This window comes from Cetorhinus maximus, chromosome 21 (genome assembly GCF_964194155.1).
Source record: "Cetorhinus maximus chromosome 21, sCetMax3.hap1.1, whole genome shotgun sequence".
Classification (NCBI taxonomy): Eukaryota; Metazoa; Chordata; class Chondrichthyes; order Lamniformes; family Cetorhinidae; genus Cetorhinus; species Cetorhinus maximus.
The window spans coordinates 62,796,362-62,813,664 of record NC_135899.1 but is presented as its reverse complement, the minus strand read 5'-3'; the positions used below and the strand labels follow the sequence as shown (position 1 = coordinate 62,813,664).

The 17,303-nt window shown below is 39.3% G+C and overlaps 1 protein-coding gene across 1 annotated transcript in view; it reads left to right on the top strand.

Moving 5' to 3' along the window:
* The window catches only part of sf3a3 (splicing factor 3a, subunit 3), a 40,235-nt gene extending 24,042 nt beyond the window's left edge, over positions 1–16,193 (top strand). Inside the window, exons 11-17 of the mRNA XM_078566995.1 lie at positions 465–569; positions 1,901–1,970; positions 6,694–6,858; positions 8,423–8,533; positions 10,088–10,178; positions 12,538–12,593; positions 15,617–16,193. Coding sequence (XP_078423121.1) covers positions 465–569; positions 1,901–1,970; positions 6,694–6,858; positions 8,423–8,533; positions 10,088–10,178; positions 12,538–12,593; positions 15,617–15,694 — 676 coding nt within the window. The 3' untranslated portion in view covers positions 15,695–16,193. The remainder of the gene's footprint in view (positions 1–464; positions 570–1,900; positions 1,971–6,693; positions 6,859–8,422; positions 8,534–10,087; positions 10,179–12,537; positions 12,594–15,616) is intronic.
* Positions 16,194–17,303: the final 1,110 nt, after the last annotated feature.

The window sequence follows — 17,303 nt, the reverse complement described above, 5'->3', positions numbered from 1 at the left end:
CACTGTTCACAGAGCCTGATTTTCTGTTCCATTGCAGTCGATGTTTTGTGCTACTTCCCAAGACAAATATCTTGGCCACAACCAAACTTAAAAAGTAAACAAGCTTAATTTTGAAATTTGGGAGGCTTTGCATATTTTAAAGGAGCAAGTTTTAAAATAAATGTATGAAAGGAAATATAACCTGGAAGTCGTTTTGTAAATTTGCTGTTTAATTGTGTAAGCTTTTGAAATCACTACAAAATGATTTCATTTTCTGACTATTAAAGTAGGATAATGTGGCAAGTTCTACGTATGAGGGCAGATTTGATGTACTGCATTTAATGTCTGTAGGGTTGTAATATTCATGTCCTACAATTACTGAGCTGCTGACCTTAAATACAAATTAAAGGCCATGAATATTCATTGTTATTATGCTTTCCATTAGTAGTCCAAAACATGTTAAAAACACTTTTTTCTTTCTTCAGAACCTTAGAAGAGAGAGCCCAGAGGTTATTCAGCACTAAGGGGAAATCTTTGGAGGCACTGGACCCTTCACTATTTGCAAAATCTAAATCCAAAGGCACTAAGAAGTTAGTAAATTATAAAAATGTATATTTGTGTTGTTACTTAAGCACAAAGTCCAGTTCTAGCAGAAGACTCGTGCTGCCAGCATTGTTCCTGCATTGGTTCAGTAGAACTCCTAATAAAATTCTTATCTTTGTGTCCCTCCCTCTGTGTCTCTGCCCCCGCTGTCTCTTCTCCCGTCTCCCCCCACCCACCACCTCGCTCACCCTCCATCCTCCCCCCCCCTGTCCCGCTCTCCCTCCCTCCTCTGCCCACCCTCTTGAACACTGGGCAGAATATATCTCTTGATGGGCGGGCGGGCAGCCAAACTCTGCTGCTGAAGCGGGCCCCACCGCCATTTTGAGTGGGCAGGCCAATTAAGGCCCACCCAGCGGCCTGCCTGATGGGAAGAACTATGTGCTTCCTGTGCGGGGTGGGGGAGGGATTCCCCAACTGTCAAAGTGCGCTCTTTCGCGCATGCGCATGAAAGAGCACACTGCTCCCTGAGACTAAGTGCTGTCTCAGGGAGATTAGTGACAGTGCTTCAAAGTGTCAAAATAGAAAAATAAAAAAATATATTAACATGTCCCCCTCATGTGACAATGTTACACGAGATGGGACATGTTAATAAATCTCACATAAAGTTTATTTAAGATTTTTGAAACAGACATGAAACCTCATCCCACCAGTAGATGAGGTTTCATGTTTTATCAGAAACCTGCTGGGGCTCCTGGCCTGCCCCCCAGCCTTAAGCTTGGACGGGCAGAGCGTTTAATTACCTTAATTATCCTGTCTATGGCCTCAATTGGCCATTGACAGGTCAACGGGCGGACAGCTGATTTCGCTGTCCGCCCACCTTCCTCAATATTTAAATGGGGCGGGATGACGTCAGGGATTCCTCCCAACGTCACCCGGGTCATTTTCCCGTCGGTGAGCGGGCCCCGCCCCCAAATCGCCGACGGAAAATTCAGGCCACTATCTCTACATCTACATCATCCTGTAACTCATTCCCCTCTCTTCGCCTGCATGTACTGGGGTAGATTTACATTGGCACTATGCCCTCTGGTACTTTGCTCATGTGCCCACCTTCATGTGTGAGCAGAAGCATTGAGCATGGGTAGGTAATTTGACCAAGGCCAACTCTGTCTTCCTCAGCTGGGGTGCTTGTACAGGAATAAAAACAGAAAACACTTCAAATACTCAACTTTGTATAATTGAAAATTACGGAGGGATTCTGCTATCAGTTCATGTGAATGTTCTACAGCACATAAGCTTTAAGAGCTGATGCTTTCAAGTATTGACTTTGATTTGTGAACTGCTTTCAACATAGTTAATTTTTCTCCCACTACCACTACAGGGATTCAGAGCGCAACAAAGAAATTGCTTTTCTTGAAGCTCAAGTGTATGAATATATAGAAATTCTTGGGGTGAGTTTTCTGAGATTGTTTCTTTGTCTGACGTTTCTGATTGGAAGTGTTTAAAATTCATTATGGTCATTGTTTTAAAACTGAATTGATCACTTGTTTAGTTTTGTCTGGACATTTGCTGGCTTTCTCCCAGCAGACCAATAGAGTATCATTTTGATTTAGCTTGCATAAAAGATTTACTCATCTTATTATTACGGGAAAAGCAGATCCTATATATCACAGTGAAAGAAACCTGCTATTGTCACTGATTGTATGGAAAAGTAGCATTTGGTATCACAGGAGCCTGCCTTACTTGCCTTGTCATTCCACAATTGCATCTTAGTGGCTTAAATTTCATATTCATAAAGGGCAAGAAATGTGAGCACTTATGACCTGTAACCAAAATCTGTCAATAAAAAATAAAGCAAAAATTTAACCAATTAAGCTGCTCAAAATGCTTTAGCAAGAAGCTTTCACCTGGTACCTGTGTCCATTTTTCTTTCTAACAAACCCAAATGTTTAGGGCTGAAAATATGTTTTGTAACAATAGATGCTTAAAAAATATATATTTCTCAATAATATTATTATATTTACCAATAAAACTTGCATTGAGTGGTCTCAAATTGTTATTCTGAGGCTTGTACCGCTCTCAAAAATACTGGGTTTGAAGTTGATGCTTTTCCCAGAGATGTCACTCCTTTAGCTAAGCAGATTTCCCAGCACTGCCTGTACCTACATTTTCCGGGTTGCTTTAAGGGAAAGAGGATCTGCGTGTTTATTGGCGTGGCCTCAGTGCAACTTTTAAGAATTTATTTCCCTATGTTATGTTAAGATTTATGATCTTGTTTTTCCAAATGATTTGAAAACAAACCAGAACATGAATTTGAAGCTTGAGGTAAAATTTCACCAGAAAACAGTTATCAAGTGCTTACTTTTTTATTACTTAATACACAATACAAGTGGAACAATTACAGCATGTGCTTACTTTGTATTGGCAAATTCAAAAACAAGTTGTTTACAGATTTGATCATTTTTCTCCATGCGAAAATCAAGGCTTGTATTTTGTTAAGCCTTTAACAGTAGTTGAACTGTTTTTTCCCCAAATTATTTGAAGATGGGCTCAAATAAATTCAGACGATTTTGAGGGTGGCGTGTAATGAAACTGAAGTCCTTTTCTTCACACTAGAGGAAGAAGGAGCACCAAGACAGTCACCAAGAGGCAGGAGATAATTACAGTAGCTAAATTTGCTTTGGTTATACTGAGAATTTGGAAATATTTATAGAAAGGTTTTAATATCGCAGCAGTGCTAACTATTTTTTGAGACACCATGGGGAAGAGAAAGAGAAATTATTTATTCACCAGAAACCAATCAGAAAATGCTTGCTTCTGTATTTTTGGACACTGGTTTTTGAAAGTCTTTTTTCCAAACTCTTAACACTGGAGATGGGAACACCATCACCTGCAATTTCGCTTCCAAGCCACACACCATCATGACTTGAAAATATATCACCGTTCCTTCACTGTCACTGGGTCAAAATCCTGGAACTCCCTAACAGCTCTGTGGGTGTTCCTACACCATATGGACTGCAGCGGTTCAAGAAGGTGGCTCACCACCTCCTTCTTGAGGGAAATTAGGTATGGGCAATAAATGCTGACTTAGCCAGCGATGCTCACACCCCATAAAAGAATTTTAAAAATGCATATTCTTACCTTACCCTTATAAGAATGTAATATTTGACTTGCCAGAGGGAGGTTTGTGCGTAACCTAGTGAAAACAGCAATTCACACACACTTACTGATTTTTTAAAAAAGTCTTATACCCTATCCTGAAATTACAAAGCACTTTTCAGTTTGCAAAATTCCTTGACCAATTGGCAACAAACCTCTGTGACCTGAACCTCTCTCTAATGAACATTGTGATCTCAAAGAGAGAAACCTCCATCTTCAGACAGTTATTGTGGATTATGTAGTTTAACACTCTTGTCCTTCTAAAACAGTATATTGTCTGTATAGCAAAAGACAATGCATTGTGAGATCCACTTGTATATAATACAATGTTGAAATACATTACAGGGACCTTGTTTATGATCCTTATCCCAAATGTAAAATTCCTCTCACGTTATATTTAATTATTTGCAACCTATCTATTCTGTAAAATGTATTGGATGGATAAATCTGTAGAATCAGTTTCAGTTTATTCTTCAGTTGAAATCTACACAAGTAGTTGGCTCATTGTTGCTACAGAATCTGAATAGTAGACATATGTTCATGGGTGTGACTGCAGTGTGAGGTGTTTTTGGCTTTTGTACTGCTCTCTTGAAGGGTGACCAATGATTGTGCATTTCCTAGCTCCTGGCTCTGTAGAAGTTGTCGGTGGCTTAGTGATATGTTTCTGTTTCTTATGAGAAAAATTGCAGACAAGCGCATTATGCTTGTCTTTTTGGAAGTAATTTTTAATTATTGTATTTTCCAGTGAAATAACTCTCCAGTGTTTTCTGCCCTTCCCCCTTTTTCTTTCATGAGTTCTCAGTTGTATTGTATAGAGACAGAGTCATTACAGCCCAGAAGGAGGCTATTTGGCCAATTGACTCCATGCCAGTTCTCTGTAGAGCCATCCAGTCAGTCCCATTCCCCTGTTTTATCCTGTAGTTTTCTCAAGCGTCCTTCCAATTTCCTGTTGAAATCATTGACCATCTCTCCTTCCACAACCTTTATAGGCAGAGTGTTCCAGGTCATTACCACTTGCTACATAAAACAATTTCTTCTTCACACACTGCATCTCTTGCCCAAAACCTTAAATCTGTATCCCTTAGTCCTTGTACTATCAGCTAACGGGAACAACTTTTCTTTGTCTACCTCATCTAAAGCTGCTGTAATCTTGCACACCTCTATCAAATCTCCATCTCAACCTCCTTTACTCCAAGGAGAACATTCACAGCATCTCCAGCCTAACCTTGTCGCTAAAATCCCTCATCCGTGGAACCATTCTGATAAATTTCCTCTGCAACCTCTCAAAGATCCTTATATCTTCCTTAAAGTGTGGTGACCAGAACTGGATACAACACTCTAATGGCAACCCAGCCAAAGTTTTATAAAAGTTCAGCATAACTTCTCTGATTTTGTACTCAATACCTTTATATATGAAGCCCAAGATCCCACATTTGCAAATTACTCTTCTCAATGTCCTGCAACCTTCAAGGATCTATACACATGAACCCGCAGATCCCTACTTCCCTGCAAGGTCCTTAGAATTATGCCAATAAGTCTATACTGCCTCTCCCTATCCCTTCTGCCAAAATGAATCACGTTATACTTCTCATTATTAAATTCTATCTTCCACGTGTCTTCCCATTGTGCTAGCCTATCTAGGTTCTGTTGCAGTTGATTGGTATGATCCTGTTTGTCACAGCTCTAAGTTTGGTATCACTGACAAATTTTGAAATTTTAATTCCAATATCCAAGCCATTTTTATAAATGAAAGAAAGCATTGTTCCAAACACTGACCCTTGAGGAACACCAATGTCTGCCATCCTCCAATCTGAAAAACAACTATTTACAATGGCTTACTGTTTTCTATCTTTAAGCCAATTTTTATCCAAGTATTCACCACACTTTGTGCAATTATATACTTGCATTCCAAATCTATTTTTGTATTCTATGTAGTCCTTCTTAGTCTGCTCATATCTAATTTGGTGCTACTTCCTTTCTAATACTATCCAACATCCTCATTCCTTTATGCACTTTATTCCTCTTTTCTACTTTAATCTGCTGTTGTCCATCCCCCTGCCAAAATAAACCCCCCCCGAACCACACTAGTGAACCTCCCCACGAGGATACTGATCCCAGTCCTGTTGAGGTGTAACCAGTCCGTTGTCTCCAGTCAAGAGAATGGTACAGCATGTTCTTTGACCACTGCTCATGTTTCAGTGAAACTAGCTGCTAGGTGGTGTGAAAGAACGACTTGAGCAAGAAACTTCTCTTTTTTTAAAAAAAATTCTAAGTTAACGACGCATAATTTTAAATCCCAGCAGTGCAGCTATGAAAATGTTATTACTTGGCTGTCAGCCATTTTCAGTGTCTCCTGTGTATACAGTCTTGAGAATATCATGTTCCCAAAGACATCCCCGCAAGACTTCTTTATCACATGCTCGGAGGGATTTTTGAGATTTTTTGCAAAATAATCGAGTCCATTAGCCTTACAGAAAAAATATTCAGTGATTGAAAATATAAACAAATTTGCCCGTATCAAAATAATACATTTGTTGTTTTTGAACATTGTCTATTCAAGTGCAAGATTTGGAAAAATCTTGATGATTCTGGACTGATATTTCAGCATTTTGATGCTGAAATGTTATAGTGTCGAAGGGGTAAATGTTTTCATGGCGCAGGGAAAGAGCAGACTTATTGTTACTTTCATGTAGTAGTAATTGTAGCGAATTGAAATTAACTGGAGGTATATTGATTATGACCCTGCAGTATATCTCATGGAGTTAGTTTTCATTGCATAAAAATATTGCATAAAAATTCTACGTCTGCCTGATGCAATTTCTAACATTTAGTAAGCTGTAAAAATTATTTATCTAATTATCCACTGCTGATTATTAATGTAGAATTTGTACAATCATAAAATAATTCCTGATTCTCAAAATTCACTGAGTTATATCCTGTTTTTGTATTTATGTTGATGCAGTGATGTACCTGTGGCCTTTTGAGTGTTCAATTATATTTTTTTCCACCCTACAGGAGCAGAGACAGCTCACTAGAGAAAATGTACAACGCAAACAAGCTCGGACTGGCGAGGAACGAGAGGAGGAGGAGGAGGAGCACGTCAGTGAGAGTGAAAGTGAAGATGAGGAGAATGAAATCATCTACAATCCCAAGAACCTACCATTGGGTTGGGATGGCAAGGTGAGCTTAAAGGAAAATGGCCAAAGATCACACTTGTACTCCCTAATGAGTCACTTTAATCTTTGTGATTAAATAACAACATTCAATAGAATATTGTAGGATCTAAGTTTTAATTCTTAACTGCTGAGATTCTTGTAATCACTGTTATCCATATCCTGCTATGGTGTTTTATCTACTTATCCACTTTTGTAATTAAAATTGAATCACGTTTGTGAAGTTGAAGAAGAAATTACACGGAGTCAAATTTATATGCCATAAGGTTAGGTATTACTCCAAGGAGAGAGGGGGTAAATTGCTGGGCAAAAATGAGGAATCATAATTTTTTACTTCATGATAAGACCTAACAATTGATCAGTGATAAATCTTCCTCACCCTTGAAATTGAGCACTCTGCAGAAGAACATGATGTTTAAATGTGCTCCTAGTGCAGTAAGCCCCTTAGTGGTGGTGAATCTACTTCTCTCCCAATGGAGAAAAAAGGAAAGTAACTAAATTTAAGTAATGCTCCAAAAAAAAAACAAATAGTAAAGGCTGGGTATTGGGTTCCTCAGTGCTGATCAACTCCTAACCAGGATGCCCGACACTTGAGTCCTAGGGCAGAATTTTGCCCTTGATGGGCGAGCGGGCCCCACCGGCTCGGCGCACTTCCTGTGCGGGGTTGGAGGGAATCCCCAACTGTCAAACTGCTCCCTGAGGCAATGTGCTGTCTCAGGGAGTTTACTGACAGGTAAGAAAAGTCAAAAAATAGAGAAATATTAAAATTATTCACATGTCCCCCTCATGTGACAGTGTCACACGAGATGGGACATGTTAATAAGAAACATATAAAGTTTATTAAATTTTTTAAAAATGGACATGAAACTTCATCCCGTCAGTGGATGAAGTTTCATGAATAATCTGCAGCCCGCTGGGGCTCCTGGCCTGCCCGCCAGCCTTAAGCTTGGACGGGCAGGGACTTTAACAAGGTTAATTAGCCTGTCAATGGTCTCAATTGGCCATTGACAGGTCGGCAGGCAGACAGCTGATTTCGCTGTCCGCCCGCCTTCCTGAAGATTTAAATGGACCGGTATGACATCGGGGGTTCCTCCCGAAGTCATCCCGCGTCATTTTCCCCTCGGTGAGCGGGCCCCGCCCCCAAATCGCCGAGGGGAAAATCCTGGTGCTAGACTTCCCTAAAAGTCACATGCAAATCTCTTCAATAGTTTAAATGCCTTCAAGTTCAGTCATGATACTGTGACGTATTTAATAGAATAAAAGACCAAAAACTAGTTGCATAACTCATGTTTAAGCTAGGCCCAAGTGGTGACTGCCTGAGTTCTGTGGTAGTTTATTTTTGGTCCAGGTTGTGTTATTTTTCTTTGAGTGGTTTTAAATATTCAGTATGATGTATTGGTGATATTTCTGTGTGCTTTAGCAATTATTTCCCTAGTGTATTATTCAGTAACCAGCAATGCTATTGACTATCAGTAGATGGCAGAGCTAATTATTTTGTAATTCTCAGTGTGATGTTTTTGGATCGTAATTTTATCGTTTCAATTTTTGTGTCTCTACATTTTCCATTTCAGCCCATTCCATATTGGTTGTACAAGCTACATGGTTTGAACATCAATTATAACTGTGAAATCTGTGGAAATTATACTTACAGAGGACCCAAAGCATTCCAGCGCCACTTTGCTGTAAGAATAATGACTTGAACTTTGTGTGTAAGCTTTTTCATTTAAAAAAACACAGTTCTGAATGGAATTTATTTATGCTGGTTAGATATTCCCCTATGCTGTACCATGCACTAATTCCTGGACAAGGGACTGTGTGTCAGGGTTATTTAATTAGCCTGTTTTATAATTGGCTTCTAGGTGATGTACATAAGTTACTTGGGTGACTCCCATTCAGACTTCCTCTCCCTTCCCTTTGCGAAGCTTCCTAGCTTCTCTGCTTGGTCCTTCTCAAATGGTCTTGGTGGGGAATTGCAACTGAGGTGGTAGTGATTTTATTCTGAGAGTGGCACTCCATCTGAATTCCAATTTCCCTTAGTGTCTCCCCAGACCAGGTATTTAGGGCTGAGTGGCTAGGGAGAAAAATTAATTGCTTCTAGGCTCTCTTCATGTGCTCTGAAGTTGATTACCTCTGCGGAAGTGACTAACTTCAGCTTAGCACTTCCTGTAGCAACACAGCTAAGATTGGTAACTCAGTCATATGGAAGTTACAATTAATATAGTTGCTGGCATCTTCTGTTAGAAGATGGGGCGAAAGTAGCCATGTGGAAAGGTGCCTGCTCCCGGCTTTGCAGTTACACGGAGCAACAAAGCTGAGATCAGGAAACCCTGGCTACGGTGATCACGAGGACATGGGAATGCTGTATCACCTAGTCCTTTAACACAGTCTGATTTTTGATATGTAACATTTTCTGCTGATTTAAAATGTCAGTGATGGTGATATTAAGCTGGTTTAACCTGTTTTATATACACACCATTGGAGGCTGCTTACTTTATTGAACACTTTTTTTAAAGAAAAGGCCATGGAGTTGAGTTCCAGAAGAACCTGCCATTTAAGTCTGGGCCAGGGTTTTCCAGTTCTTACCTGGGCCATTAAATGAGCATGCTATTCTAAAGATATTCTGCTCTGTCCAGCGAGTTTGATGCCATCATGCTTTATTTCAGTATATACAATCCAGGCTAGTGATTAGTAACTCAGTGTTCAATTGAGGAACCTACAAGATTAGTTAGAACAGATTTGGGAAGAGAGGAGATAAGAGTAGAATAATCTGACCAAGCTGTTAAATAGTGTATGATTGAATAAATTCCTCTGCTCTTGTAAACCAGCTGCTCAGTAAATGGCATGACATGGATAGATAGTTAAAAGCAAAAAACAGCGAACGCTGGAAATCCAAAACAAAAATAAAAATACCTGGAAAAACTCAGCAGGTCTGGCAGCATCTGCGGAGCGGAACACAGTTAACGTTTCGAGTCCGTATGACTCTTCAACAGAACTAAGTGAAAATAGAAGAGAGGTGAAATATAAGCTTATATTTCACCTCTCTTCTATTTTCACTTAGTTCTGTTGAAGAGTCATACGGACTCGAAACGTTAACTGTGTTCCTCTCCGCAGATCCTGCCAGACCTGCTGAGTTTTTCCAGGTATTTTTTATTTTTGTTATGGATAGATAGTTGTTGGTTTGTTCAAGTTTTCCATATTGCTTCATGTGAATGTCGGTTTTTTGTATCCTTTTCTAGGAATGGCGTCATGCTCATGGTATGAGGTGTCTTGGAATCCCTAACACAGCACATTTTGCAAATGTCACTCAAATTGAGGATGCAGTATCCTGTAAGTATTTTACTGTTAAACTCAGGTCAAAACTAAATAAAAGCTCATGGTAAATCTCCACTAACCCAAAGCATTTCCTAGAACAATCACTTAATCATTCTCCACCACTTTCCCTGCCCGCATTTATCCCAGACAGCCACCTATAACAGACAAATGGTACTGACCCTTTATCATCGCCATAGGCTTCGATCACTAAGTATTTTATACTTCACATGTATTGAGGGTGTTGGTGATTTTGTGCAGTTCAGTACATTGCAAATTAAAAGTCTGTTGACTTCGGGGCAAAGTGTTTACAATTACGGAGAGTTATTCATTCCTACAGCCTATTACAGTTGTATCATCCATCATGCATAATGAGCAGGTCATTTTAGCATGAATACAGCTGCTGTGCACAAGGGGGACTATTTTAAAAATTGAGGGAATGCTGGAAATATGCAGCAGATCCGTCTGTATCTGGAAAGATAAGACAGGTTAATGTTTCATGTTGCTTATTCTTTTGGTATAAAAAGTGTATAGTACATCTATTCATTTCTGTGGAGAGTTGATTTTAGAATATTCCAAACTATCTCCATTTATAGAGCAAGTTTCAAAAAGAAATGGAACAGTTGACCCTTGATAAAAATTGCAGATTGTTGAAAAGATACTTGTATTTGTTTAAACTAATGGGTAACTGGAAGGTTTTTTCTTCACAGCTATCATTTTGAATTTTCTACTTTTCAACCACCCCAAAAGGAAAAATGGGACAAGCAGCATCTTTTTAAAAAAAAAATTCTTTGAGAAATTAAGAAGCAATATAGTATTTCAGAAATGTGCTCTAGATATCTAATGGCAGTTGGAACATTCTTCTTTGTTTCCTTAAATCCTAAGCTCCTGAAAATTGACATTTGAGAATGTGGAGGGATTTGCAACGGGTGAATTATATATTTTGGGGAAATAATTGAAGAACGTAGCCATCTCTTCAAAATTCATTTCACTTGTTGTGGTCCATCTTTCCAAATGTCTTTTTGACGTACGTTTTTATAAGTTTTCTTGCATGCAGCTTATCATTGTGTCAGATAAGAGCTCATGGCCCTTTCCATTTGACACCAAATCTCAGAAATCACTGAATTGCAGTAACAACACTCTGAAATGGCTCCTGTTAAATTTGTCCAAGTGGAACTCTGCATTTCGCTGAAATAAACCCTGCTTGAAATACTGCTGCACAGTGATAAGATTTTCCTCTTCACTGCACTTCCTTTTAAACATTCATTTCACTTGTGCCTGGCATTACCTGCTGGGCGTGACATTGTGTAATGTGGGTGCTAAGCTTCTCAAACGAGGAAAGTTCCAGATTCAATCCAAACCCTCTGCTGATTTTAACTGGTCTTAGCAATTGAGGTATTGTAATTAGCAATGGGGGCCCACATTAAGTGGCAAAATTCTGGCTGTGATTCCATCTCTAGACTGCTGTACTTGTATATTGTTTGTGTACAAAGCCATCTCTAGCAGCTAGACACCTGTTCTATGGTAACTGAATAAACCAAGTTCCATTTCTATTACATGGATTCATGATCACGGCAAATCACTGGCCTGGCCTGCTGGTTGATTTGTAAAAGGCCATTACATTGCTTTTTTTTTAAAAAAACTGCTATACCTTCTTACTCCACGTCTCCTCACTTTCAATTTGATATTTCAATCTGAACTAAAGTAAACTCAGAATGGCAAACGGACCTAAGAAAACTGACAATGTTCATGTTTGGTTATGTTCTCAACTGTGCCATCTGTTTTGATCTCTGGTTCTAAAATACTGCTTCTCCGTTTTCTCTTGCTTTCATTCTTTCTGCCATCCAGACAGTGGCAGGACATAGAAAGAATGAGTTCCTCTGTGAAAATACATAAATACAACAGTTCTTTCACTGTTACTGGGTCAAAATCCTGGAACTCCCTCCTTAATAGCACTGTGAGTGTCCCTACACCACAGGGACTGCAGAGGTTCAAGAAGGCAGCTCAACACCACCTTCTCGAGAGCAGTTAGGGATGGGCAATAAATTGTGGCCTAGCCAGTGACACCCACATCCTGTAAAATGTATTAAAAAAAAATTCTCCTGTTGGTGCTTGGTTTGAGTTATATAATTCACTGTAGAAATGTTAGCATTGCTTATTTTTTACATGCCTACAAGAGGTTAATTAGAATCCATTGTGTTATCTGTTTCAATTCTGTTTGTAAATCTATTTTCTCAATGCATAAAGAAATTGCATTTTTTGAACAAGCTTTGGCTTCAGAGACAATTGCTATTTTCTGGGACTGGTCTGACATAAAGAATTCATGCTACTGTTTCATTTGGACCAAGAATAATAATAACTTTGTTTTTCTAATCAGTGTGGGCAAAACTGAAGCATTCAAAGGCAGCAGAGAGATGGCAGCCAGACACTGAGGTAATTACTGTAAATGAGCTGCTTGAACTGTGAATGAGGCACATTACTTAACAGATTCTACTAGTCTGCTATGGAAATGTTTGAGGATGGGCCAGTGTGGAGTCACATAGCCCTTCAAAGAGAACTCAAAATGGAAAATAATATAAATACATGGACCTGAATTTTTCCCGTGTCGGGCAGGAGCGGGCGGGGGCAGTCGCAGAGCCAACCGCTTCCCGCGATTGGCTCCACACTGCCATTTTACACGGGTGGGTCAATTAAGACCCGCCCAGATTAATATGTGAGCAGTAGCACTACCTGTGCGGGTGGGGAGAGGAGGGAGAGTCAGGTCCAGCGCTCTTTCACACTTGTGCGCGAAAGCGTCTCCCTGAAACACAGAGCTGCCTCAGGGAGATTGAAGCGCTCTAGAAAGAAAAATAAATGGAATAAAAATTTAATGACCGTGTCACATGAGATGGGACATGTATTTATTTCTCAGAAATTTTTTAAATTTAATTCGTAAATGCTTTAGGAAACCTCATCCCGCTAGTGGATGAGGTTTCCTAAAAAACGTAAAGGCCTTTTCGCCTACCCGCCAACCATAAGTTTGCACAGGCAGTGTAAGTTTGACATTAATTACTTCGTTAATGGCCTTAATAGGCCTATCAATTATCGGTTATCGGCGGGCACTCAGCCGACTCCGGCGCACGCTCGCCGAGCAAAACATCACACACGCCCAACGCCATTGCGCGTCATTTTATATGCCGATGTTTCGGGCCCACCCCCCCCCGCATGCCGACTGAAAAATCCTAGCCATGGTGTAGTTAGTCAGCATTTGAAAAGACCTATTAACGTTTTGGATCAGTACTTATTCCCGGAGGGACTTTGATAGTGCACAGCAAAATCAGTGAGTGGAGAACAAGTGGAGAGCATTTGTACAGACAAACTAACCACAATGAAATATTTAATGGGTTTAATACCCAATAAACAAATTTTAAAGCACAAATATCCTGTCAATCAGACATCTAAAGGGTATTGAAAAGACAAAAGGTGAGTTAAACAGCTCTAAAATGAAAAGGAAAGCTGGAGTGTGAGCTGGTTAAATAAATTATTTAGGCAACTCGGTTGCAACGCTTGAATCAAAAACAGAAAATACTGGAAAAACTCGGCAGGTCTAACAGCATCTGAGAAGAGGAAAAAAAGTGTTACAGTTTCGAGTCCGTAGGTGTCTTCTTCAGAGCTAAAGAGAAGGTCTCTTTAGCTCTGAAGATGAATCATACAGACTCGAGACGTTTTTTTTCTCCACAGATGCTGTTAGACCTGCTGAGTTTTTCCAGTATTTTGTGTGTTTGTTTCAGATATCCAGAATATGCAGTATTTTGCTTTTATGCAATGCTTGAATGTTCTGCTTAAGGATTCAGGCACAATTTAGCTATATTTGTGTTTCAGTGAAACAGCGTGCCTGAAATTTAATAACTAGCTCATGATAGATACGCCAGTTACTTTTATATAATGATACAACTCTTTCCCATCTCTCAATATTTCCTCAATAACATTCTGAATAGTTACAGTATCATGCAACACACAATGCTTGTCTTGGTTTGGAGACTTCTAATTGCTAATAGTTGGCTGCTCTCACTGCAATCAGTGTCAGCCTATTCCAGCCAGCTTTACTAATTGGGAATCTGTAGGAACTGTTGTCATTCCCTGGTAATGTGGTAACCAGTCTGAGAATTCATCAACTTACAAACCCGCTCACCCTAAAGAAGTGTAGCGCCCTCAAAGCCTGTTTGGTCATGAATGCAGCTGCAGTAAATGCAGCTCTTTCTGCTTATTTAGTTTGCCACCTTGTTTTTCAATCAGGTTTGCCATATATGTTTGTAGCATCTGCTACAGAGGCATTTCCAACTGTGAAGCTCACTCGTGTTCTATTTTGGCACAGTATTTATGATTTGGAACTTTCTCCTTTGAAAGGCCTGAGCCATTCAAAACTCTTAAGTTGATCTTAGTTTTGTGAGCCAATTGATTTGCATTTTATTTAGATTTGCTGATTTAATATACTCCAGTGTTTCTTTGGTGATTGAGTGATCCCCTAGCCAATTCTTGCTAGCTAGAAATAGCTAGAAATTCTGTAAATTTTACAAAAAATTCTAGTTGATTTGGCAATCAGCCTGCTCATTCTTGGAAAACTGATAGAAAAAGTGCCCATATGTAGCTCCCTTCATTTTGCCCAACTCTAAACGCTGGACTGACTTATGCCACTGTCATAAAGCATTTACTTGGGCTTTGGGAAATTGGGTAGCCTTGGGTAACAGGGCAAGCATATTGCCCACTCTGTTAGTCTGGTGTTTTTGTAGCATTTATACAATACTCCAGATCCTTTTTGTGAACATGTCACCAATTTATACATAAACTATTTTTATTTCACAATATTAAAAAAATGTGCATTTAGCATGGTCCCTTTGGATGTCCCAAAGTGCTACACAACCAAGCTGTCACTTTTGAAGTATTGTTGCAGTGGTTTTGTTGACGAGCACAGCAGGTAATTTGCAAATGGCTATAAAGAGCAATGAGCTGGATAGATGGTTAATCTGTTTGTGATTTTGTTTGAGAGATAAATGTTTGCAAGGACACCATGGGAACTTATCTTGCTGTTCTTCGAATAGAGCAGTAGGATTTTTTGTGTCAATCTGAACAGGCATATGTGGCCTTGGTTTAACGTCTCATCCAAACAATGACCCCTCTAAAGGTGTGGTACCAAGAAAGTGCCAGTGGTGGAGTGGAGCTTTTCACTTGGGTTAGTACTACCAAGTCAAACTGAAGCCCCGTGTGTGTGATTATTGTAGCGATTCTGATTCTTTTGTGCCGTAAAATCTTATACTAGTTAATTAATGCGCAGTTGCTTTAATGTATTTTATAAATTCATTTGTTTCTGCAATAGGTGAAATTTAACATGCAGCCTTGGTAAACATAATGAAAAGCAAAAAAAACAGAATGCTTTCTGCAAGATATTTTAACCGTTGACTGGTAATCTTAAATTTCAGGAAGAATATGAAGATTCAAGTGGAAACGTAGTTAACAAGAAGACCTACGAAGATTTAAAGCGACAAGGGCTCCTCTAAAATGTAGTTCCTTCCAGACCGTTGTTTCATATCTGTAATGATAGTTATCATTGGAGACACTTTGTTAGTTTAGATTCTTTTTCTTCCTCTCATTAATTCAAGGACCATGTCCTATACTGCCCAGAGTCTTTATCTAACGCAAAAGACTGTGAAGAGAACTGGGTGTTTGGCAAATTTGCATAATTTTGCATCTGAAATATTTAACTTTGCGAAACTGGCATATTTCATAACATTTTGTGGGTTTTGCATTATAGCTTATAAAACAAGTATGGAAGTTAACTTCCTCTCTTAGGGGCATGAAAATAGGAACCCTTGATGGAAGTATGGGTCTCTTGTTAGTGGATGGAGACATTTAAGATTAGACTTAAATTTGTCAAAGAAGAATATTATTTATGGTAAACAGTAATCTTTGTTTAAAACAGTGTGGCCCTGTATGTTTTTCCCCCAATTTCTGTGCTTCTGTCATTCACTTTTTAATAAAGCAAAATTGTGATTTTTATTTTATTGCCTTTGAGTCTGTTTTAAAAGTTTTTTTTCTACTTCCTGTTATTGTTATTTACTTCCTGTACCACTTTCCCACCATTCTGTTTCCACCACACCTGCCATAATGCCTCTGGCTCTGCCCAGCTTCATCTCTAGGGCAGGTGGTGCAATTCTCCATAGGGCACCTATTTTAGGCCTGTTGCCTAGTTCCCCACCCAGTGCTTCTCTTTGTTACTCTGAGATGAGCTTTCCCCATCCATTAACTCCAAAGCATGTCCCAATCTGAGTGCCAACCCCTTCCTTACATCTCATGCTGTACAGCAAGAAAGCCATAATTGGATAGTGTGTATAGAGGTGGGTTAACATTATGCCACAGGTAAAAAGTGTCATGAATTAACAAGTATCAAGCGCTATAATGGAAGCATAGGGAGAATTTAACTGAATACAGAATTTGCTGACAATATATTGGCAGCTTTAATGGGTACATTGTTATTAGCATGTAAATAATCCAGCAATTTGTGGCGGGGAAGAGATATGCCATGAGTTGCAAACTGCTGCAAATGGCTGAACAATTTGTGTCATTCTGCCATTATAGCATTCTAGAATAATTACAGTGCAGCAGGAGGCTATTTGGCCTGTCCAGCCCATGCAAGAGCAACCCAGTTAGTCCCACTCCCCCAACCTTACCCCAATTTTGTTTTCCCTTCAAGTACTTATCTAATTCCATTTGGAAGCTGCAGTTGAATATGCCTAAACTACCCTTTCAGGCGGTGCATTCCAGATAATAACCATTGCTGCTTTTTAAAAAGAATAAAAATGTTTTTCCTCATATCACCTTTGGTTCTGTTGCCAATCATCTTAAATCTGTATCCTCAGGTTCTCGGCCCTTCTACCAATGAAAACAGTTTCTCTCTATCTACTTTGTCTAGACCCATCATGATTTTGAACACCTCTATCAAATCTCTTTACTAGCTTCACAAACAAAGGAGCTCGCTGTCAGTTTCATCATCAATTTCAAGAAGTTGCACTTGCACTGTTAAAATAAATTAAACTCACCACATAAAGTTAGGGCTGACACTTATCAATCTAAGGACCCTTTAAAAAGATTTTAAATCTTTAAAAGGAT